Raw genomic sequence first — 24,505 nt, 5'->3', positions numbered from 1 at the left:
GCACTGTGGCGACCACATCTTTTAATCAAATTGAACACAAATTTTGTTAAACATTCTTTGACTCAGTCCGGACTATAGGATATCATTTTAGCTTGTGTAGCTCCTATTAGTGGCCATCTGAGACCGTTTTTGATGAAGAGTACTCCTTTCAGTTTCTTGTTCAGGGATGGCCAGCTCACCCTCCCTCTGACACTGCCGATACCTATAACTAGCAGATTACTCAGGCAAGTCAAAAATATCACACACAAACACTGGTAGTAATTTCTCACTTTATTGCAGTGATCTTATGAGCATCAATACCTCAACATGACTTCATACTGTGTACTTCCTGCCAGCTACATTGGGCAGAACAAAACGATCATTTGTTCACCTCTTGTACATTAACATCAAACATTCCGACTCCTTTTCATCCATGCAGGCTGGAAGAGGATTAACATCCATACATGCTCCTACAAACTGTGAGACTGGAAGAGGAAGAGGATTAACATCCATACAAGCTCCTACAAACAGCTGCAACTGCACTCCATGCAACAAATTGAAATAAATCAAACACAACTTTAAACATTTGGTGAGAAATCGTGCGACTGTAGGTCTCTGTGGCGAACCGTTATGTGACAGAACAAAAACAATTTTCAAATCAACAAAGTAACAGCAACCGGCAGCACACACACACACACACACAAGGTATGAATTGTATCAGCACCCTCACGAACATACATGATCACTGACAAGGCAGGAAGCACAGTTCACACCACATGGCATAGTCATCAAACCTATCTGTACAGGGCTTCCATGTCATAGTCATCAAACCTATCTGTACAGGGCCTGCATGGCATAGTCATCAAACCTATATGCACAGGGCCTGCATGGCATAGTCATCAAACCTATCTGTACAGGGCCTGCATGGCATAGTCATCAAACCTATATGCACAGGGCCTGCATGGCATAGTCATCAAACCTATATGCACAGGGCCTGCATGGCATAGTCATCAAACCTATCTGTACAGGGCCTGCATGGCATAGTCATCAAACCAATCTGTACAGGGCTTGCATGTCATAGTCATCAAACCTATCTGACTCTGTACAGGGCTTACATGTCATAGTCATCAAACCTATCTGTACAGGGCTTACATGTCATAGTCATCAAACCTATCTGTACAGGGCTTACATGGCATAGTCATCAAACCTATCTGTACAGGGCTTCCATGTCATAGTCATCAACCATACGTGCACCGTACATGGTCATCAAACCTCTCTCCACAGGGCTTGCACTGCATACAGTCATCTAACCTCTCTCTACAGGGCTTGCATTGCATACAGTCATCTAACCTCTCTCTACAGGGCTTGCATTGCATACAGTCATCTAACCTCTCTCTACAGGGCTTGTATTGCATACAGTCATCTAACCTCTCTCTACAGGGCTTGCATTGCATACAGTCATCTAACCTCTCTCTACAGGGCTTGTATTGCATAGTCATCTAACCTCTCTCTACAGGGCTTGTATTGCATACAGTCATCTAACCTCTCTCTACAGGGCTTGTATTGCATACAGTCATCTAACCTCTCTCTTCAGGGCTTGCACTGCATACAGCAGACCTGCCTACCCCTGAAATGTACCATGTGTAGTTTTGGGTGTGAAAATAAGGCAAATGTGTAGTTTGGCAGGTGAATGTGTAGTATTTCAATTTGATCAACCCAAACCGCAAAACAGAACAGTTACTTATACCGTACTAAAACAAACACTCAACACTCCAAACAAAACTATTACAATGTGAACAATACTCCCCACAAAAATACAAGCCAAGCATTAAGTTTATTTGTTAAGAAAAAAATTTATTAACTAGTTTGGAACATTTGCATGGGTGAAACTGATCAGAATTAAAAATAAAGAAAATGAGGCCGGGCTCCAGGGGCCGCCCACACCCTGGTGGGGTGCAGGGGCAACGCCCTCTTAGGGGGCCCAGGGGGGCGAAGCCCCCCGGAAGAAAACGAAAAATCAGGCTTTTTAACTAAGGGTAAAAGTAGGCCTTTCCTGGTATCTCAAACACACAAATTTGCACAGTAAACAATGATAACAAATGCCAAGCTGAAGTCCAATAATTCGCGCGCTCAGGGAAACAAAGATTCAGCGATGTCCGGTCACTGTGAGAAAATACAGATCAAATCGCCGGCGAAAAAAAAAAAAAAAAAAATCTTTATTTGACCAGTTTCACCCATGCATTTGTTAAAAAAAAGCTATGTTGAGGGGTATGCAGTTCATATACAGTGGGACCCCCTATTCAAGACCTGTGACAATCTGAGAACATCAAGTCACAAAAAGTAGGGACTGGGAGTATGTCAATGTGTACATGAAGGCAAATTTGCATATAAACAGAACAGGTTTGTGTCGGCAATAATAATAATATGGCAGGTCATTGCCTCTGCTCTGGTTACCGATCTCTCAAAAGTGAGCTTGTCTTGGTCTTCTTTCCCTGGCACGGGTTTCTTCACAAAACAGTCCAATTTTTCCTCTGCTTTGGTCGGGATTTCTCGAATTCCTCATGAGAAGTGCTTTTCTTGTGGCGGTTACACGGTCGTAAAGCCCACTGTGCTTCTCTGAAAAAGCCGTGTTGCACACAGTGCAGTGGGCAAAATGCTTCCCTTTTCTCCACGAAACTAGGCATGGATGCTCCTCATAGTACTTTGGCAGAAAAGCCTTGCTGGGAGTTTGACCAAGCTTCTTTTTTTTGCTCCGTGGCGGTTGATCGCCAAAGTCTTCTGAATCCGTGTTCGTCGCTGTAGCCATTTTTTTCCCTCCAGAAAGAATGAGCTAGGAAGTGACCGCGTTCAGAAAAGTATGTGCTGAAACGCCCGCGATAGTTGTAATAACAGCAGCAAGACCAACTGACTACGCTACTCTCGCGGGCGCCGGGCATGTTTTGCACGCAGTACACAACCGGTTAGTACAAATTATGGATCGGAACTCGCTCGCGTTTTTGCGCATTCAAAATGTCAAAATGTGTAGTCGAAACGAAACGTTTGCGTAGTATAAGACAAACATGCGTAGTTGCGTAGTTTGGGGACCAAAATCGTAGTTTACTACGCTCAATGTGTAGTGTAAACAGGTCTGATACAGTCATCTAACCTTTCTCCACAGGGCTTGCATTGCATACAGTCATCTAACCTCTCTCTACAGGGCTTGTATTGCAGTCATCTAACCTCTCTCTACAGGGCTTGCATTGCATACAGTCATCTAACCTCTCTCTACAGGGCTTGCATTGCATACAGTCATCTAACCTCTCTCTACAGGGCTTGCATTGCATACAGTCATCTAACCTGTGAACAGGGCTTGTATTGCATACAGTCATCTAACCTCTCTCTACAGTCATCTAACCTCTCTCTACAGGGCTTGTATTGCATACAGTCATCTAACCTCTCTCTACAGGGCTTGCATTGCATACAGTCATCTAACCTCTCTCTACAGGGCTTGTATTGCATACAGTCATCTAACCTCTCTCTACAGGGCTTGCATTGCATACAGTCATCTAACCTCTCTCCACAGGGCTTGCATTGCATAGTCATCTAACCTCTCTCTTCAGGGCTTGTATTGCATACAGTCATCTAACCTCTGAACAGGGCTTGCATTGCATACAGTCATCTAACCTCTCTCTACAGGGCTTGTATTGCATACAGTCATCTAACCTCTGAACAGGGCTTGCATTGCATACAGTCATCTAACCTCTCTCTACAGGGCTTGTATTGCATACAGTCATCTAACCTCTGAACAGGGCTTTCATTGCATACAGTCATCTAACCTCTCTCCACAGGGCTTGCATTGCATAGTCATCTAACCTCTCTCTTCAGGGCTTGCACTGCATACAGTCATCTAACCTCTCTCTACAGGGCTTGCATTGCATACAGTCATCTAACCTCTCTACAGGGCTTGCATTGCATACAGTCATCTAACCTCTCTCTACAGGGCTTGTATTGCATACAGTCATCTAACCTCTGAACAGGGCTTTCATTGCATACAGTCATCTAACCTCTCTCTACAGGGCTTGCATTGCATACAGTCATCTAACCTCTCTCTAGAGCAGACCTGTTTACCCCCATAAGTGTTTTGGAGTAATGCTCAGCCCCAAAAATAGTAATCCTGGCACAAAAATAGTAATCATCCAGCATTCGTCGCCAATTACAACGCACATGACAACTGTGTCTGCGAAACGCAATCATGCACATATATCCATCATTCACAAACAAAACACATCAGTCAGTTTTTGTAGTCATTATAATTTCAAAGAAGATCACATGAAAAGCACATGCATCACTGATTCTTTTTGTTTTGCTCGTAGTAGGCCTTTTTCAGTGTGTCAAGCGCTTCTTTACTGTACTTGCGCTTGCCGAATGAGTGAGGGCGAGACTTCACCACTAGAAGGCTCTCCAGCGTCTCATCAGACAGACATGATCTCTGGTCAGTCCTGTGCTTTTTCACCCCATTTTGCCATCGAAAAAAACAATGCCAAACATGTTAATTAATTTAATTTTTTTTAATTTTTTTTATGAAAATCGTAGTCTTGACACGGATAGCGGAATGGCGTATTTTTTGCAGAAAATCGTACTAAATTACGCCAAAATCGTAAGGGTAAACAGGTCTGCTGGAGGGCTTGCATTGCATACAGTCATCTAACCTCTCTGAACAGGGCTTGTATTGCATGAAATGCCCCCCACACAGTACACAGTCATGAAACATCACTAACAGGGTACACAGCGTCTGAATGTTGCTCAGCAAGACACCAGTCTGAATGTTGCTCAGCAAGACACCAGTCTGAATGTTGCTCAGCAAGACACCAGTCTGAATGTTGCTCAGCAAGACACCAGTCTGAATGTTGCTCAACAAGACACCAGTCTGAATGTTGCTCAGTAAGACACCAGTCCTCTTCGCTCTGAAGATGTAGACCTGGACCTGGATCGCGACACAGACCTATAGATTAAACAGAGACATAAAAAACAGGGTGAAATGTATACACCCCTCAATATACCCAGGAGCAAAAGACCGGGCTATGCACAAATAATGATGAAACTCTTTCATATTCCAAATCCACAGAATAAACCCCAACATAAAATGGAAAAGGCAAGCAGGCAGCCACAAAGAAAACAAGTCGCGTAAGGCGAAATTACTACTTTAGTCAAGCTGTGGAAATCACAGAATGAAACTGAACGTAGTCCGCCGCTAGTGCAAAAGGCAGTGAAAGTTACGAGCCTGTTTGGCGCGGTAGCGGTAGCGGTTGCGCTGTGCTTCATAGCACGCTTTACTGTACCTCTCTTCGTTTTAACTTTCTGAGCGTGTTTTTAATCCAAACATATCACATCTATATGTTTTTAGAATCAGGAACCGACAAGGAATAAGATGAAATTGTTTTTAAATCGATTTCGGAAAGTTAATCTCGATCATAATTTTTATATTTTTAATTTTCAGAGCTTGTTTTTAATCCAAATATAACATATTGATATGTTTTTGGAATCAGAACATGATAAAGAATAAGATGAACGTAAATTTGGATCGTTTTATAAATTTTTTTTTTTTTTTACAATTTTCAGATTTTTAATGACCAAAGTCATTAATTAATTTTTAACACTTTCGCGACGGGACACTGATAAATCAGTAACCGCGCTGACACGCCCATGGACGGGACGCGCATTTTTCAGTAAGAGCCATACAGGGTACACGACTCGTGATTGCTTCCCGGTTTTTGAAGCTTGCAGTAAATTGAGTTGTTTCCCTTGACACACTTTGCGTGCCCTTCCGCCATATGCAAAATTAGCCTGATTTGTATGGTTTTTTCGAGAAAAAAAATGAATCGAAGGCGAGCCTTGTCACGGGAGGAGATTCTCCGGATGTTGGATCTTGAGGACCCTGTAGATCATGATTCCGACGTGTTGTTTTCGCCTCAAGAAAGCGATAATAGCAGTGATATTGAGGAAGAAACAGTCCTGTTGTTGCTAGTACGAGTCGGAAAACTACACGTGTTTGGGTGGTACTGCATGAATCTTCGAATGTGTAGTTGCAAGGGGGGCGTGGCAGCACTGATAACAATGGATGGCTGGAGCCTCATTATCCTTTTGGAAATGTTCATAGGTGAACAGTTGGGACTTTGTTGTGAAAATGTGACTTATATTAACTCATAACTCATAACATTTTATTGATCCAACAAAGGAAATTATATTGGTCATCAGCACATATAGGTCATTAATTAATAATTATAAAAGAATAAGAGAAGAAAATTCATAAAACCCATGATAACAAAAAAAATATCTAAAGTAATATATGTACAACTACAATACCCTTTTTACTTGCACACCGACACACCAACACACATGCATACATACCTACATACATACATACATACATTCCATGTTAAAGTGTAGTTAAGAACAATATGGATTACCTAGACATCATTTGGTGAGTGTCACAGTTTTGTTTCATTTGAGTCAGGATGCTGTGAGTGAATGCGGGATTTGCTTGTTTTTACATTTCGTCAAAACTAAATGTTTTAACGTAGGGGGGGGAATCGAGACGAGGGTGTGGTGTATGTGTGTGTGTGTGTGTGTGTGTGTGTGTGCGTGTGTGTAGAGCGATTCAGACCAAACTACTGGACCGATCTTTATGACATTTTCCATGAGAGTTCCTGGCATTGATATCCCCGAAAGTTTTTTTCATTTTTTTGATAAATGTCTTCGATGACGTCATATCCGGCTTTTCGTGAAAGTTGAGGCGGCACTGTCACGCTCTCATTTTTCAACCAAATTGGTTGAAATTTTGGTCAAGTAATCTTCGACGAAGCGCGGACTTTGGTATTGCATTTCAGCTTGAAAGCTTAAAATTTAATTAATGAGTTTGCTCATTAAAATTGTCATTAAAATCGATTTTTCGCAAATTTAAAATTTAAAACTTAAAATTGATTGCATCGTATTCTTCATCACATTTTAAATCTAAAAATATGTACATATATCATGTTTACTCTTAAAATGTGATCACAATTAACGAAAATAGAATAATTAGTTTTACGATTAAAATCTAAGAAATCGATCCAAAAATAATGTCATCTTATTCGTGATCATTTCCTGATTCCAAAAACATATAGATATGATAGGTTGTATTCAAAACAAGCTCAGAAATTTAACAAGAATACAGAAAAGCGCGCTTTCCTGCTTAGCACAATACCCTACCGCGCTAATCTGGCGTGTCAATATCACTACGTTTTGCACGTGGAAGGTGAGCGATTTCCTTCACGCGGGGATTGACGAAGCTGTCTTAGTGAATAAATACAGTGCGTTCAGTTTCATCCCGTGACTGAGTTCGACAGCTTGACTAAATGTAGTAATTTCGCCTTACGCGACTTGTTTTCTTTGTACTGTCTCCTTATTTCTGTGTAGAATTTTAACAATATTTCAGCTAATTCATAGGTTTTACACCTTGTTTGGTTATAAAATTATTTATAATACTTTCTGTTAAAAAATAACTTTTAAACAAGAAGGGCAAAGCCCATACGACTCACATGCTTGACCTTTACATGACCTTGACCTTCAGCTAAACCTAGCAAGAACTGCTTTACACATTTTTCCTACCAAGATACATGTGACCTTGACCCAAGGTCAAGCAACACAAAGCTGTTAATTCAAGACATAGGAAGTACATTGGTGCTTATTGGCTCTTTCTACCATGAGATATGGTCACTTTTAGTGGTTCACTACCTTATTTTGGTCACATTTCATAAGGGTCAAAGTGACCTTGACCTTGATCATATGTGACCAAATGTGTCTCATGATGAAAGCATAACATGTGCCCCACATATTTTTTTAAGTTTGAAACAGTTATCTTCCATAGTTCAGGGTCAAGGTCACTTCAAAATATGTATACAATCCAACTTTGAAGAGCTCCTGTGACCTTGACCTTGAAGCAAGGTAAACCAAACTGGTATCAAAAGATGGGGCTTACTTTGCCCTATATATCATATATAGGTGAGGTATTCAATCTCAAAAACTTCAGAGAAAATGGGAAAAATGTGAAAAATAGCTGTTTTTTAGACAACATTTATGGCCCCTGCGACCTTGACCTTGAAGCAAGGTCAAGATGCTATGTATGTTTTTTGGGGCCTTGTCATCATACACCATCTTGCCAAATTTGGTACTGATAGACTGAATAGTGTCCAAGAAATATCCAACGTTAAAGTTTTCCGGCCGGCCGGCCGGCCGGCCGGACGGACGGACGGACGGACGACTCGGGTGAGTACATAGACTCACTTTTGCTTCGCATGTGAGTCAAAAAGCAGTGGAAAAGAAAACACACACAAAAAAACGTTAAAAAACACAAATTATCCCCCTTTCACCCCCCCTTTGCTAAAACAAATCGCGTGACAAACTTATAAATAGCACGACTGAACTGGGCATCCATTTTTTAATTAGTACACAAAATTTGGTGGTGATTGGACTTAATTCAAGCTTGCTAGACAGATTTCTTTACAGTTACTGTTTTTTGGGAAGTTTCTTGGTGGCAAGCTTGGGCAGGCAGGACGTTAACGCCGTGGCAATGCTAGTCACAATAGTGTTAAGCCACCAAGCTGAAATGCAATACCGAAGTCCGGCCTTCGTCGAAGATTGCTTGGCCAAAATTTCAATCAATTTGATTGAAAAATGAGGGTGTGACTCAACTTTTACAAAAAGCCGGATATGACGTCATCAAAGACATTTATCGAAAAAAAGAAAAAAACGTCCGGGGATATCATTCCCAGGAACTGTCATGTAAAATTTCATAAAGATTGGTCCAGTAGTTTAGTCTGAATCGCTCTACACACACACACACGCACAGACACACATACACCACACCCTCGTCTCGTCTTGACTAAATGTAAAAAAGCTCATAAGCCTAGCTTGTTGTGCTCCATGTTCCTTATTTCATGTATGCGGCAATATTCCAATGAAATTTACTGAATAAACTTGTTTAAATCAAAGAATTTTTTTTATTTTTATTTTTTATTTGGTTTATTACCCGTTTTGTGTCATCCTTTGAAACCAACCAAACTTTGAGCATGGTTCACCCAAAAATGTGCTCTGTATGTCTGCATGTATGTACATGGTGTGTGTGCGTGGTATGTGTGTGCGTGGTATGTGTGTGTGTGAGCATGGTGCGTGTTATGTGTGTGTGTGTGTGTGCATGGTACATGTGTGTTTGTGTGCGAGCGTGATTTGTGTGTGAGAGATAAAGCCCTTCGTACCTCCTCCTAGCGGTGTCCATTGGCGAGTTTTCCCGGCTGTCGCTACGACTGCTGTGCCTGCGACGGCTGTACTCCTTGTCACTGTCGCTGGTGTCAGTGTCATCGCTCTCAGCGCCACGCAACTTGCGTTCACGCTCCAAGGCCTCCATCTCCCTGTGTCGCTTTTCTCGCTCCCTGCGACGCATCTCCATCGTCCTGGTGCGCAACTCTTCCTCCCGGTCCTGTCACAGGTATCCACACACTGCATCAACACGCTGCATCAACACACTGCATCAACACACTGCATCAACACACTGCATCAACGTACTGCATCAACACACTGCATCAACGTACTGCATCAACGTACTGCATCAACACACTGCATCAACACACACCATCAACACACACCATCAACACACACCATCAACACACACCATCAACACACTGCATCAACACACTGCATCAACACACACCATCAACACACTGCATCAACACACTGCATCAACACACACCATCAACACACTGCATCAACACACTGCATCAACGTACTGCATCAACACACACCATCAACACACTGCATCCACACACACCATCAACACACTGCATCAACACACACCATCAACACACTGCATCAACGTACTGCATCAACACACACCATCAACGTACTGCATCAACACACACCATCAACACACTGCATCAACACACACCATCAACACACTGCATCCACACACACCATCAACACACTGCATCAACACACACCATCAACACACTGCATCAACACACACCATCAACACACTGCATCAACACACACCATCAACACACTGCATCAACACACACCATCAACACACTGCATCAACGTACTGCATCAACACACACCATCAACACACTGCATCAACGTACTGCATCAACACACACCATCAACACACTGCATCAACGTACTGCATCAACACACACCATCAACACACTGCATCCACACACACCATCAACACACTGCATCAACACACACCATCAACACACTGCATCAACACACACCATCAACACACTGCATCAACACACACCATCAACACACTGCATCAACACACTGCATCAACTCACACCATCAACACACCGCATCAATACACACCATCAACACACTGCATCAACACGCTGCATCAACAAACACCATCAACACACATCACACACCATCAACATACACCATCAACACACACCATCAACACACACCATCAACACACATCATCAACACACACCATCAACACACACCATCAACACATACCATCAACACACTGCATCAACACACACTGCATCAACAACACACTGCATCAACACACACCATCAACACACTGCATCAACACACACCATCAACACACACCATCAACACACACCATCAACACACTGCATCAACACACACCATCAACACACTGCATCAATACACACCATCAACACACTGCATCAACACACTCCATCAACACACAGTAGATACATGACTTGCACACACACAACCAACACACAGTAGATACATGACTTGCACACACACAACCAGGCAATCCATTCAAAGAATGAGTTTCAAAGCAATGCAGGGTCATAGAAATAAAATAAAATTCAATTTAACCCCTTATGGTGAAACATAAATTGTGCATGTGTCCCTTTCAACTTGGGATAAAACATGTCAGTGTAAGCACATACACTCTTCAAAAAAAGTTAAGGAACGGTTGAAAAAACGGATCTAATTATAAAAAATTGCCAAAAAAGTAAACACCGATATAATAATTAAAAGATTAATGTGTTTGAGTTAACAAATGAACAATGAGTCTTGACCTAGAATTTTGTTTGGCAGGCAGAGTTATTTCCCTTTGTGGGACTTCTCAAAAGCTTCTGCATTTTGGAAGAAAAAGGGTGTTTTTTATAGCCCCATGAAATTTGTATCATGCATGCCAGGGCAAAAGGTTGTGATGCACGTGCTACAACAGGGTCCTGGCTATGAACATCGCTCACCAGCTTGTGTTTAAAGGTTGACACGCTGACACAATTATGCACAGTAGCAACATGCCCCCACGAAGAAAACTGAGCGATTTGGATAGAGGAAGGGCAATAGGATGGCTACAAGACGGTGTTGCTGAGAGGCAAGTGGCCCAGAGGCTTGCAGTGGCTCCCTCTGTCATCATCAGACTAAAACAGAGATTCCACGCAACTGGAAGAGTGCAGGAGCGACAACGTTCTGGTCGGCCCAGAGTCACCACACAAAGAGAGGATCGCTTCATTCAGAGGCAGGCCATGCAACAAAGAATGGCTACGGCAAACAACATTAGGCAACGCCTACAAGCTACCACCAACACTGTTGTTAGTGGTCAGACGACCCGAAACCGCTTACACAACTTTGGCTTGCGTGCAAGGCGTCCAGTCCGAGGAACAACCCTGACTGCTAATCACCGAGCAGCTCGCCGAGCCTGGTGCACTCAACATGTGAGGTGGCAAAGTCAGCAGTGGGCTCAGGTGTTGTTTACAGATGAGTCCCGCTTTTGCTTGGAACCTGCTGATGGTCGCATCCGAGTGTGGAGGCGTCACAGAGAGCGCTTCGCAGAAGGCGCTGTTCTGGAACGACAGCGTTTTGGCGGAGGCTCTGTGATGGTCTGGGGAAGGATCAGCACACGTCTAAGGACACCTCTGTACCATGTAGTGGGCAACTTGACCGGTGTCCGCTACTAGAATGAGATCCTGCAACCCCTGGTCGTTCCAGCCCTCCAAGCGATCGGCCCTCGTGCGATTCTTCAGGATCACAACGCACCTCCCCATCGCTCTGCAGCTGTAAACACCTTCATCCAGCAGGCCAGGGTCAACAGGATGCTGTGGCCAGCCAACAGCCCGGACCTGAACCCCATAGAGCACATGTGGGACCAGCTTTGTCGTCGGGTACAGCAACATCACTCTCCTCCTGCCAATCTGGGTCAACTGCTGCAATGGCTCCAGCAGGAGTGGAATGGAGTTCCCAGAGCATTCATATGCAACCTGATCCACTCCATGCGCCAACGATGTGTTGAATGCCTGGCACACAACGGAGGGCACACGCGTTATTGACACTGATTCACATTGTTGTGAATTCCATTTTCGAGGGTTGTCACGTTTGACACACTCTAGCTAAATTGTCGCTGCCGCGTTCGATCTTTGCTTTGTTTGTCATTACTCCTTGGTTGTACAATTATATAATTTAAAAAAAAAGAAAGAATTCGGTCTTGTCTGTTTTGTGTGGCGTGCTTGTAAAAAAGTGATCCTTAACTATTTTTGAAGAGTGTATAATATAGTTCACGCGCACAAGAAAGCATTGTAGTATTTTTTTTTATCCGCAAAATTAAAGAGATTGGTTTTTGTGCACAACACATGGGGGCAATGACATACACACCATTTTTTCTCACAACACGCACTTACATACCATTCTTTCCTGCTCTATCTTGGATATTTTTGAGACTTCAGCCTTTTTGTCTGCTTTGTCTGCAAGAGAAAAGTGATATTCATTACAATGTCATCAGCTTATGCTTGAGCCCTAACTGTGTTCCAGCATTCTACTGGCTCAAATTGTTTCTACAAGAGAAAAGTGATATTCATTACTTCAGCTTATGCTTGAGCCCTAACTGTGTTCCAGCATTCTACTGGCTCAAAATGTGTCTACAAGAGAAAAGTGATATTCATTACTTCAGCTTATGCTTGAGCTGGTGCCCTCACTAACTGTGTCTGCATTATATTGGCTGAAAATGTGTCTACACCAAGACAAATGTCCATCCTTCAACCTTTTTGTCAGACTGTTGTCACTTTACCCAGTAGTCACCCAAAATAGCTTCAGGGCACCTGACTGTATAAAGGGTAGACAAAGGCTAAGGACTACAATGCATATTGACATAAACAAACTAAGAGATGGTGTTTGACCTGTTAGCAGTCACTCACAATGCATATTGGCACACACAAACTAAGAGATGGTGTTTGACCTGTTTGCAGTCACTCACAATGCATATTGACACACACAAACTAAGAGATGGTGTTTGACCTGTTTGCAGTCACTTATAATGCATATTGAGTAAATTGACACACACAAACTAAGAGATGGTGTTTGACCTGTTTGCAGTCACTCACAATGCATATTGACACACACAAGCTAAGAGATGGTGTTTGACCTGTTTGCAGTCACTCACAATCCATATTGACACACACAAGCTAAGAGATGGTGTTTGACCTGTTAGCTGTCACTCACAATGCATATTGACACACACAAGCTAAGAGATGGTGTTTGACCTGTTTGCAGTCACCTGACTTTATAAAGGGTAAACAAAGGCTAAGGACAACATTGCATATTGACAGACAAAAGCTAAGTGATGGTGTTTGACCTGTTTGCAGTCACTCACAATGCATATTGACACACACAAGCTAAGAGATGGTGTTTGGCCTGTTTGCAGTCACTCACATTGTTTGATCAGCTGTGCCTGCATCCTTCGCTTCAGTCGCTCCCGTGGTGTCAGTTTGCCCTGCAAGCAACAGCCAGTCTTAACAACACTTAACTCAGTCACTGTCTTAACAACACTAATTCAGCCACTCTTAACAAACCTAACTCAGTCACTGTCTTAACAACACTAATTCAGTCACTGTCTTAACAACACTAATGTAGTCACTGTCTTAACAACACTAATGTAGCCACTGTCTTAACAACACTAATGCAGTCACTGTCTTAACAACACTAATGTAGTCAGTATCTTAACAACACTAATGCAGTCACTGTCTTAACACTAATGTAGTCAGTATCTTAACAACACTAATGCAGTCACTGTCTTAACAACACTAATGTAGTCACTGTCTTAAAAACACTAATGTAGTCACTATCTTTACAACACTAATGCAGTCACTGTCTTAACACTAATGTAGTCACTGTCTTAACAACACTAATGTAGTCACTGTCTTAACAACACTAATGTAGCCACTGTCTTAACAACACTAATGTAGTCACTGTCTTAACAACACTAATGTAGTCACTGTCTTAACACTAATGCAGTCACTGTCTTAACAACACTCATGTAGTCACTGTCTTAACAACACTAATGTAGTCACTGTCTTAACAACACTAATGTAGTCACTGTCTTAACAACACTCATGTAGTCACTGTCTTAACAACACTAATGTAGTCACTGTCTTAACAACACTAATGTAGTCACTGTCATAACAACACTAATGTAGTCACTGTCATAACAACACTAATGTAGTCACTGTCTTAACAACACTAATGTAGTCACTGTCTTAACAACACTAATGTAGTCACTGTCTTAACAACACTAATGTAGTCACTGTCTTAACAACACTAATGTAGTCACTGTCTTAACAACACTCATGTAGTCACTGTCTTAACAACACTAATGTAGTCACTGTCTTAACAACACTAATGTAGTCACTGTCATAACAACACTAATGTAGTCACTGTCATAACAACACTAATGTAGTCACTGTCATAACAACACTAATGTAGTCACTGTCTTAACAACACTAATGTAGGACTGGGTGGCCGAGTGGTAACGCACTTGCGCTCGGAAGCGAGAGGTTGCGTGTTCAGGCCTGGGTCAGGCCGCAATTTTCTTCCCCCCTTTCCTAACCTAGGTGGTGGGTTCAAGTGATAGTCTTTCGGATGAGACGAAAAACCGAGGTCCCTTCGTGTACACTACATTGGGGTGTGCACGTTAAAGATCCCACGATTGACAAAAGGGTCTTTCCTGGCAAAATTGTATAGGCATAGATAAAAATGTCCATCAAATACCCGTTTGTTTGTTTGTTTGTTTGTTTATTTGTTGCTTAACGTCCAGCCGACTACGCAGAGCCATATCAGGACGAGGAAGGGGGGGATGAAGGGGGCCACTTGTCAAGCGATTCCTGTTTACAAATGCACTAACCCATTACTTGTGTCCCAGCAGGCTTTAGTAAAACTAAATTAATACCTACTGGAAGATTACCAGTTTCCAGTATGTTAAAATAGGCTTAACCTATCTACTGCTGGACTTACATCAGAACACTAACAGATTAAACTATACATGAATCGCGAGACAAGCGGCAAGAGAAGAGATTTTTGGAAAAAATACAGGTGAATGAGCAAGAAGGCAGAAAAAAGAAAAGAATTCATGAAGAAAAAGAGCGCATGACAGGAAAGAGGAACCAAAAATCTACCTAACAGCAAACTAGAAAGCTCCTGCGGTTCCAAAAACAGGAGGGGCCTTTAATTTCATAACCGCAGTGCCCCACTGCGGGAATCAAATACCCGTGGGACTTGGAATAAAAGTAAAAAAATTCCATCTCACACGGCATTAAGTCTCAGGAAACATGAATACACGCATGCAGGAAAAAAAAAAAATATGGGTAGCGCCGTATGTATGGCAGCTCGCTTTCCCCGGGGAGAAAGCAGCCCGAATTTCCATGAGGGTAACCTCACTGGACTGTAAATCTTATCCAATCCAATCCAATCCAATCCGTAGTCACTGTCTTAACAACACTAATGTAGTCACTGTCATAACAACACTAATGTAGTCACTGTCTTAACAACACTAATGTAGTCACTGTCATAACAACACTAATGTAGTCACTGTCTTAACAACACTAATGTAGTCACTGTCTTAACAACACTCATGTAGTCACTGTATTAACAACACTCATGTAGTCACTGTCTTAACAACACTCATGTAGTCAGTGTCTTAACAACACTCATGTAGTCACTGTCTTAACAACACTCATGTAGTCAGTGTCTTAACAACACTAATGTAGTCAGTGTCTTAACACTAATGTAGTCACTGTCTTAACAACACTAATGTAGTCACTGTCTTAACAACACTAATGTAGTCACTGTCTTAACAACACTAATGTAGTCACTGTCTTAACAACACTAATGCATTCAGTGAGTCACTGTCTTAACAACACTAATGCAGTCAGTGAGTCACTGTCTTAACAACACTAATATAGCCACTGTCTTAACAACACTAATGCAATCACTGTTTTAACAACACTAATGTAGTCACTGTCTTAACAACACTTATGCAGTCACTGTCTTAACAACACTTATGCAGTCACTGTCTTAACAACACTAATGTAGTCACTGTCTTAACAACACTAATGTAGCCACTGTCTTAACAACACTTATGTAGTCACTATCTTAACAACACTAATGTAGTCACCGTCTTAACAACACTAATGCAGTCAGTGAGTCACTGTCTTAACAACACTAATGTAGTCACTAATATTGCATTTCTTTCACTCGACAAGTCTTACCCCCAACCAGTGTTGCATTTCATTAAGTCTAACCAGAGGGAATGAGTCTTAACCCCAACCAGTGTTGCATTTCATTAAGTCTACCTTCACAGAGGGAATGAGTCTTAACCCCAACCAGTGTTGCATTTCATTAAGTTTAACTACAGAGGGAATGAGTCTTAACCCCAACCAGTGTTGCATTTCATTAAGTCTACCATCACAGAGGGAATGAGTCTCAACCCCAAACAGTGTTGCATTTCATTAAGTCTAACCACAGAGGGAATGAGTCTTAACCTCTACCAGTGTTGCATTTCATTAAGTTTAACCACAGAGGGAATGAGTCTTAACCCTTACCAGTGTTGCATTTCTTTAAGTCTAATCACAGAGGGAATGAGTCTCAACCCCAACCAGTGTTGCATTTCTTTAAGTCTACCTTCACAGAGGGAATGAGTCTTAACCCCAAGCAGTGTTGCATTTCTTTAAGTCTGATGTAAGCCTGTGACTGAATGACAGTTACGGTACACATGTACTTTTGCGCATCCGTTTGAACTCGTGAACTCGTGGTACCTCTGTGCTATCGAGGACTCAAACATCCACTAAGGTTTCCGAGACTGTGTTTTGTCTGTATTGAAATGGTCTGGCGGAAGAGCCGATTCTTAAATTTGCATAGGTAAAATGATCGCTTTTCGGTACCCGACACCCCTCTGAGTTGAATTTGTTTTAACCTTGTGACGTAGGCACGCGGGATGTTGTGGGTTGGGGTATTCACTTTTCGCTGGGGCTTCGAACAGAACAGACGTATCCAGTGAGCGGTCGCGTGGCAGGTTTGCTACGAACAGAAAAGGAACCGTGATGTGATTTTTCTGAGACGGGTATGTTATTCATATGCTATTTTTATATAATGGGTAAAACAGCATTAAAGTGTGCAGGTTGTGACATGCTTTGGGAGGATTTATTTGAATGTTCAAGTAGATTGTTTTGTGAGTTGAATGTTCGGGAAAACATTTGTTTATTGAATGATTTAGAAAACCGTTTGAGTGTTTGAGAGAACTGTATTGTATTTGTAGGCATGTTATTTGGAAGGAATGATGTGTTTTGTTGTTGTTAAAGGATTTAGTTTGTGGTGGTTGAAATTGTTGAGTTGTTTATGTATGCTTATGACGTGCATTCTGTGATTTACAGAATGGCGGAATGTGCGACGGGGTTTCGTTAGAGGGGTTCAGTTAGATTTCGTTAGAGGTGTGCAGTTAGATTTCGTTAGACGGGTGCAGTTAGATTTCGGTAGAGGGGTGCAGTTAAGTTTCGTTAGAGGGGTGCACGCCTGTTTCAGGCCGCACGCTCAGTTTCCCGAAACTTTCCCTGCTGCCAGCGAGCGCTGATAAGCGCAGCGCCAGCCCAAGCCAGAGTTCTAAAATTACCACAGCGTGGGAAATTGATAACAGCGGTTGTGTGGCACAGGCATATCACAGCTGGGAAAACGTGTACTTTTTGTTTGTTACCTTTACTTATCGTCTCGTTTGTGTGGCTATTGCAAAACGGACATCAGCTGAGAGAGGACATTCTGACCTACACATCGATGCCAAACACGATGTGAATGGTTTTCAAGATGTGACCACAGAGAGTTTGAATAAAGAGGAAAAATCAGGGCTGAGTCGTGTGTTTGATTGTGTGTGTGAGACATGCAACATTTAAACAACAATGGAGATCGAACTATAGTTCTCACAACAAGGAAACATTCATGCTGACAAAGTTTAGCATGCCTTGAATAAGAACAACTGACCTGTATTTAGTCCGGGGATATCATACCCAGGAACTCTCATGTCAAATTTCATAAAGATCGGTCCAGTAGTTCACTCTGAATCGCTCTACACACACACACGCACAGACAGACAGACAGACAGACAGACACACCACGACCATCGTCTCGATTCCCCCTCTATGTTAAAATATTTAGTCAAAACTTGACTAAATGTAAAAAGGGTGAGTCTGACAATTAAAAGAAAAATCGAGCTTATTCAGAAGCTGGAAACTGGCTGCAAAAAAAGAAAAGAAGTAGCTGAGGAATATGGAATGTGTGTTTGTGTGTGTAAGGGAGGGGGGGGCGTGCGTGTGTGTGAGTGTGTGTCCGTGTGTGTGTGCAGAAAAAAGCAAGGAGGCTCGAAGAACAACAGCCAACAGGTGAAAGATTAATGGGAATATATCTCACATCAAACGCAATGTGTGGACACGGAAATAAGAACGTATAGTGAAAAAAAGTTCGGTTATATTGAATTTCTGAAGGAACAAGGAGGGAAATTCAATATAACCGAGAATTGCCTATATTGAAGTTCCGGCTATATTGAAGGTCTTCCCGGGTCCCGTGCCACTTCAATATAGCCGGGTTTCACTGTACATGGGAAGTTTTGTATTTGAAGGTAAACCCCCGCTTTCCCACACATTCCCCTCATCATCTTATGGAAATAAAGAACCTGGTAATTTAACTTGTGTCAGTTGTTTTGAGTGTTTGAGCTTGGTGAGAAAGGAGCACTCTGTATTATTTGACCCCGTGATCAGGGCAAAGTACATTTGGCACTCGGTTACACTACCTTCACAGAGGGAATGTGTCTTAACCAGTGTTGCATTTCTTTAACTCATTCGCTGCGTGTCGGAACTGGAATTCCGACACCTGTGTTTAGCGTTGGCTGCGTGCCGGTACTTGAGTTCCGACGGATATCACGAATTTTTAACGGTGTAAACGGTCCTGCTGACCAAGGGAAACAACCCCTGCAATGAACTTCTATCTGTCTACAGTGGTACCATTCACTGTAAACAGTTCCTTCCCTTAAATTGTTGGGATTAATAAAAATTTTGTTGACGGTGTGCGACCCACGTGTTTTGACTTTTCCAAGATGGCGGATCGTTCTGCTGAGACGTAGTAACTTGAAAAGAGTGCTAGAACGTGTTATTCAGTACGGTTCTGATCTTGACCTCAGTGATGATGATAGTGGAGATGATATTTTAGATTCTGGTGACGAGTTTGTGCCAATGGACGATCATTTGGGTGATGATTCGGGCAATGCAAGTGTCGATCATGACATTGTGTATGATGAACCCATGACGTAGAAAGTTTTTTTGTTTTGCTTCAAATTGGATATTTTGCCTGGATATGAAGACAACAAAAGGTATGTACTTTCAAATGTTTCATATATTTTCTAAAAGAGTAAGTTCCAAACTTTGCAAAAACATAAGGTATGTAAGGTTATCTTGTGTTGTTGATTTTTAATAATTTTTTCAAAATGGCTCTAAATCGCGCGTTGGCAGGGAACACAGGGGAAATTTAGACGCGCAGCAAATGAGTTAAGTCTACAGTCACAGATGGAACCAGTCTACACTCTTTCAGTCTACTGTCAAAGAGAGAATGAGTTTGACTTCCTGATTGTTATAATGTCTGTTGCAAAAAATGAGGTGTGAAAGGAAGACTACTGTAGCATTGGGTTTGTAAGGGTGAAGCTTTTGCACATAGACAGGCTCTTACTGACTTGAGAACCTCCGCCCGAGTTACCCTGTAAGCTGGACCCGTCTCCAGACCTGCAACACAACAAACCTGGCTCAAATTTCAACATGTCACTAAAACAACAACACAAACCTGGCTCACTTTTCATCACGTCACAAACACAACTCAACAAACCTGGCTCACTTTCATCATGTCACTAACACAACACAACAAACCTGGCTCACTTTTCATCATGTCACTAACACAACACAACAACCTGGTTCACTTTTCATCACGTCACAAACACAACACAACAAACCTGGCTCAGTTTTCATCACGTCACTAACACAACACAACAAACCTGGCTCACTTTCATCATGTCACAAACACAACACAACAAACCTGGCTCAGTTTTCATCACGTCACTAACACAACACAACAAACCTGGCTCACTTTTCATCACGTCACAAACACAACTCAACAAACCTGGCTCACTTTCATCATGTCACTAACACAACACAACAAACCTGGCTCACTTTTCATCATGTCACTAACACAACACAACAACCTGGTTCACTTTTCATCACGTCACAAACACAACACAACAACCTGGCTCACTTTTCATCACATCACAAACACAACACAACAAACCTGGCTCACTTTTCATCATGTCACTAACACAACACAACAACCTGGTTCACTTTTCATCACGTCACAAACACAACACAACAACCTGGCTCATTTTTCATCACATCACAAACACAACACAACAAACCTGGTTCACTTTTCATCACGTCACAAACACAACAGAACAACCTGGTTCACTTTTCATCACGTCACAAACACAACACAACAAACCTGGCTCAGTTTTCATCACGTCACTAACACAACAAACCTGGTTCACTTTTCATCATGTCCAAACACAACACAACAACCTGGTTCACTTTTCATCACGTCACAAACACAACACAACAAACCTGGTTCACTTTTCATCATGTCACTAACACAACACAACAACCTGGTTCACTTTGCATCACGTCACAAACACAACACAACAAACCTGGTTCACTTTTCATCACGTCACAAACACAACACAACAAACCTGGCTCAGTTTTCATCACGTCACAAACACAACACAACAACCTGGCTCACTTTTCATCACGTCACAAACACAACACAACAAACCTGGTTCACTTTTCATCACGTCACAAACACAACACACCTGGTTCACTTTTCATCACGTCACAAACACAACACAACAAACCTGGTTCACTTTTCATCACGTCACACAACAGAACAACCTGGTTCACTTTTCATCACGTCACAAACACAACACAACAAACCTGGCTCACTTTTCATCACCTCACAAACACAACACAACAAACCTGGTTCACTTTTCATCACGTCACAAACAACACAACAAACCTGGTTCACTTTTCATCACGTCACAAACACAACACAACAACCTGGCTCACTTTTCATCACGTCACAAACACAACACACCTGGTTCACTTTTCATCACGTCACAAACACAACACAACAAACCTGGTTCACTTTTCATCACCGCACAAACACAACACAACAAACCTGGCTCACTTTTCATCACGTCACAAACACAACAAACCTGGTTCACTTTTCATCACCGCACAAACACAACACAACAAACCTGGCTCACTTTTCATCACGTCACAAACACAACACAACAAACCTGGTTCACTTTTCATCACGTCACAAACACAACAACCTGGTTCACTTTTCATCACGTCACAAACAACACAACAAACCTGGTTCACTTTTCATCACGTCACAAACACAACACAACAAACCTGGTTCACTTTTCAACATGTCACAAACACAACACAACAAACCTGGCTCACTTTCATCACATCACAACACAACAAACTGGCTCACTTTTCAACACGTCACAAACACAACACAACAACCTGGCTCACTTTTCAACACGTCACAAACACAACACAACAAACCTGGTTCACTTTTCATCACGTCACAAACACAACAACCTGGTTCACTTTTCATCACGTCACAAACACAACAAACCTGGTTCACTTTTCAACACGTCACAAACACAACAAACCTGGTTCACTTTTCATCACGTCACAAACACAACAACCTGGTTCACTTTTCATCACGTCACAAACACAACAAACCTGGTTCACTTTTCATCATGTCCAAACACAACACAACAAACCTGGTTCACTTTTCAACATGTCACAAACACAACACAACAAACCTGGCTCAGTTTTCATCACGTCACTAACACAACTCAACAAACCTGGCTCGCTTTTCATCACGTCACAAACACAACTCAACAAGTGCACAACTGCACTGTGATTTGACCCAGTCAGGGATTGGTATTAATTTAAAAATAAATCTTGGAAAAGTAGGGGTTTCTTGAATTTTACACAGCAAAAAACCTCACCAAATGTAAAACAGTTCTTGTCTTGCCAGTAACCATTGAACGGCTCTCAACATCAAAAGTGACTCACGCAGGAGAAATCTCACTGAATGAAGTGACTGTTTTATGGAGGACATTGGTTATACTAAAGGCAGATTGTCTTTTTAAATTTTTGTTCCTTGATTTTTTTTTCTCGAAAGAGGAATTTTTTTTATCACTTATTTCATCACTGTACACTTAGCAAGGACTATAGGCTGCCCAGTCTATGTGCAGTGTGATTTGACCCAGTCTATGTGCAGCGTGATTTGACCCAGTCTGCTGCAGTCTTACTTATTTCATCACTGTACATTTAGCAAGAACTATAGGCCAATGTTACTGCAGTCTTACTTATTTCATCACTGTACACTTAACAAGGACTATAGCCTGCCCACTCTATGTGCAGTGTGATTTGACCCAGTCTATGTGCAGTGTGATTTGACCCAGTCTGCTGCAGTCTTGCTTATTTCATCACTGTCCACTTAGCAAGGACTATAGCCTGCCCAGTCTATGTGCAGTGTGATTTGACCCAGTCTGCTGCAGTCTTACTTATTTCACCACTGTACACTTAGCAAGAACTACAGGCCAGAGTTACTGCAGTCTTTCTTATTTCATCACTGTCCACTTAGCAAGAACTATAGCCTGCCCAGTCTATGTGCAGTGTGATTTGACCCAGTCTGCTGCAGTCTTACTTATTTCATCACTGTACATTTAGCAAGAACTATAGCCTGCCCACTCTATGTGCAGTGTGATTTGACCCAGTCTGCTGCAGTCTTACTTATTTCATCACTGTGCACTTAACAATGACTATAGGCCAGAGTTACTGCAGTCTTTCTTATTTCATCACAGTACACTTAGCAAGGACTATAGGCCAGAGTTACTGCAGTCTTACTTATTTCATCACTGTACACTTAGCAAGGACTATAGGCCAGAGTTACTGCAGTCTTACTTATTTCATCACTGTATACGCCCAGCCGACCACGAAGGGTCATATCAGGGCGGTGCTGCTTTGACATATAACGTGCACCACACACAAGACAGAAGTCGCAGCACAGGCTTCATGTCTCACCCAGTCACATTATTCTGACACCGGACCAGCCAGTCCTAGCACTAACCCCATAATGCCAGACGGAGCAGCCAATAGATTGCCCATTTTAAAGTCTTAGGTTTGACCCGGCCGGGGTTCGAACCCACGACCTCCCGATCACGGGGCGGACGCCTTACCACTAGGCCAACCGTGCCGGTCATTTTGGGGTTAGTGCTGGGACTGGTTGGTCCGGTGTCAGAATAATGTGACTGGGTGAGACATGAAGCCTGTGCTGCGACTTCTGTCTTGTGTGTGGCGCACGTTATACGTCAAGGCAGCACCGCCCTGATATAGCCCTTCGTGGTCGGCTGGGCGTTAAGCAAACAAACAAACAAACTGCAGTCTTTCTTATTTCATCACAGTACACTTAGCAAGGACTATAGGCCAGAGTTACTGCAGTCTTACTTATTTCATCACCGTTCACTTAACAAGGACTATAGGCCAGAGTTACTGCAGTCTTTCTTATTTCATCACAGTATACTTAGCAAGGACTATAGGCCAGAGTTACTGCAGTCTTACTTATTTCATCACTGTACACTTAGCAAGGACTATAGGCCAGAGTTACTGCAGTCTTAACCGGCACGGTTGGCCTAGTGGTAAGGCGTCCGCCCCGTGATCGGGAGGTCGTGGGTTCGAACCCCGGCTGGGTCAAACCTAAGACTTTACAATGGGCAATCTAGTGGCTGCTCCGCCTGGCGTCTGGCATTATGGGGTTAGTGCTAGGACTGGTTGGTCCGGTGTCAGAATAATGTGACTGGGTGAGACATGAAGCCTGTGCTGCGACTTCTGTCTTGTGTGTGGCGCACGATATATGTCAAAGCAGCACTGCCCTGATATGGCCCTTCGTGGTCGGCTGTCCACTTAGCAAGGACTATAGGCCAGTTACTGCAGTCTTACTTTTTTCATCACTGTACACTTAACAAGGACTATAAACTGCCCAGTCTATGTGCAGTGTGATTTGACCCAGTCTGCTGCAGTCTTACTTATTTCATCACTGCCCACTTATC

General features: G+C 42.4%; 1 protein-coding gene across 12 annotated transcripts in view; it reads right to left on the bottom strand.

Moving 5' to 3' along the window:
- Window positions 1-257: 257 nt before the first annotated feature.
- LOC138952072 (CLK4-associating serine/arginine rich protein-like) overlaps window positions 258-24,505 on the bottom strand; it is an 81,302-nt gene continuing 57,054 nt past the window's right edge. The window contains exons 15-22 of one of the 12 annotated variants that reach the window (XM_070323648.1): window positions 20,006-20,054; window positions 13,678-13,738; window positions 12,655-12,713; window positions 9,252-9,472; window positions 3,719-4,960; window positions 3,643-3,681; window positions 3,125-3,605; window positions 258-1,290 (exon numbers count right to left, since the gene is read on the bottom strand). In XM_070323648.1, the coding sequence (XP_070179749.1) occupies window positions 4,897-4,960; window positions 9,252-9,472; window positions 12,655-12,713; window positions 13,678-13,738; window positions 20,006-20,054 (454 nt within the window). In that variant the 3' untranslated portion in view covers window positions 258-1,290; window positions 3,125-3,605; window positions 3,643-3,681; window positions 3,719-4,896. Of the gene's footprint in view, window positions 1,291-3,124; window positions 4,961-9,251; window positions 9,473-12,654; window positions 12,714-13,677; window positions 13,739-20,001; window positions 20,055-24,505 lie in introns of those variants that run through there. The other 11 variants (XM_070323654.1, XM_070323656.1, XM_070323655.1 and 8 more) reach the window with 11 other exon arrangements.

Source organism: Littorina saxatilis, linkage group LG17, assembly GCF_037325665.1.
Source record: "Littorina saxatilis isolate snail1 linkage group LG17, US_GU_Lsax_2.0, whole genome shotgun sequence".
In the NCBI taxonomy this organism is placed as follows: domain Eukaryota; kingdom Metazoa; phylum Mollusca; class Gastropoda; order Littorinimorpha; family Littorinidae; genus Littorina; species Littorina saxatilis.
Note: the sequence above shows the minus strand (reverse complement) of the source record. Positions and strands in the feature narration are given on the sequence as shown.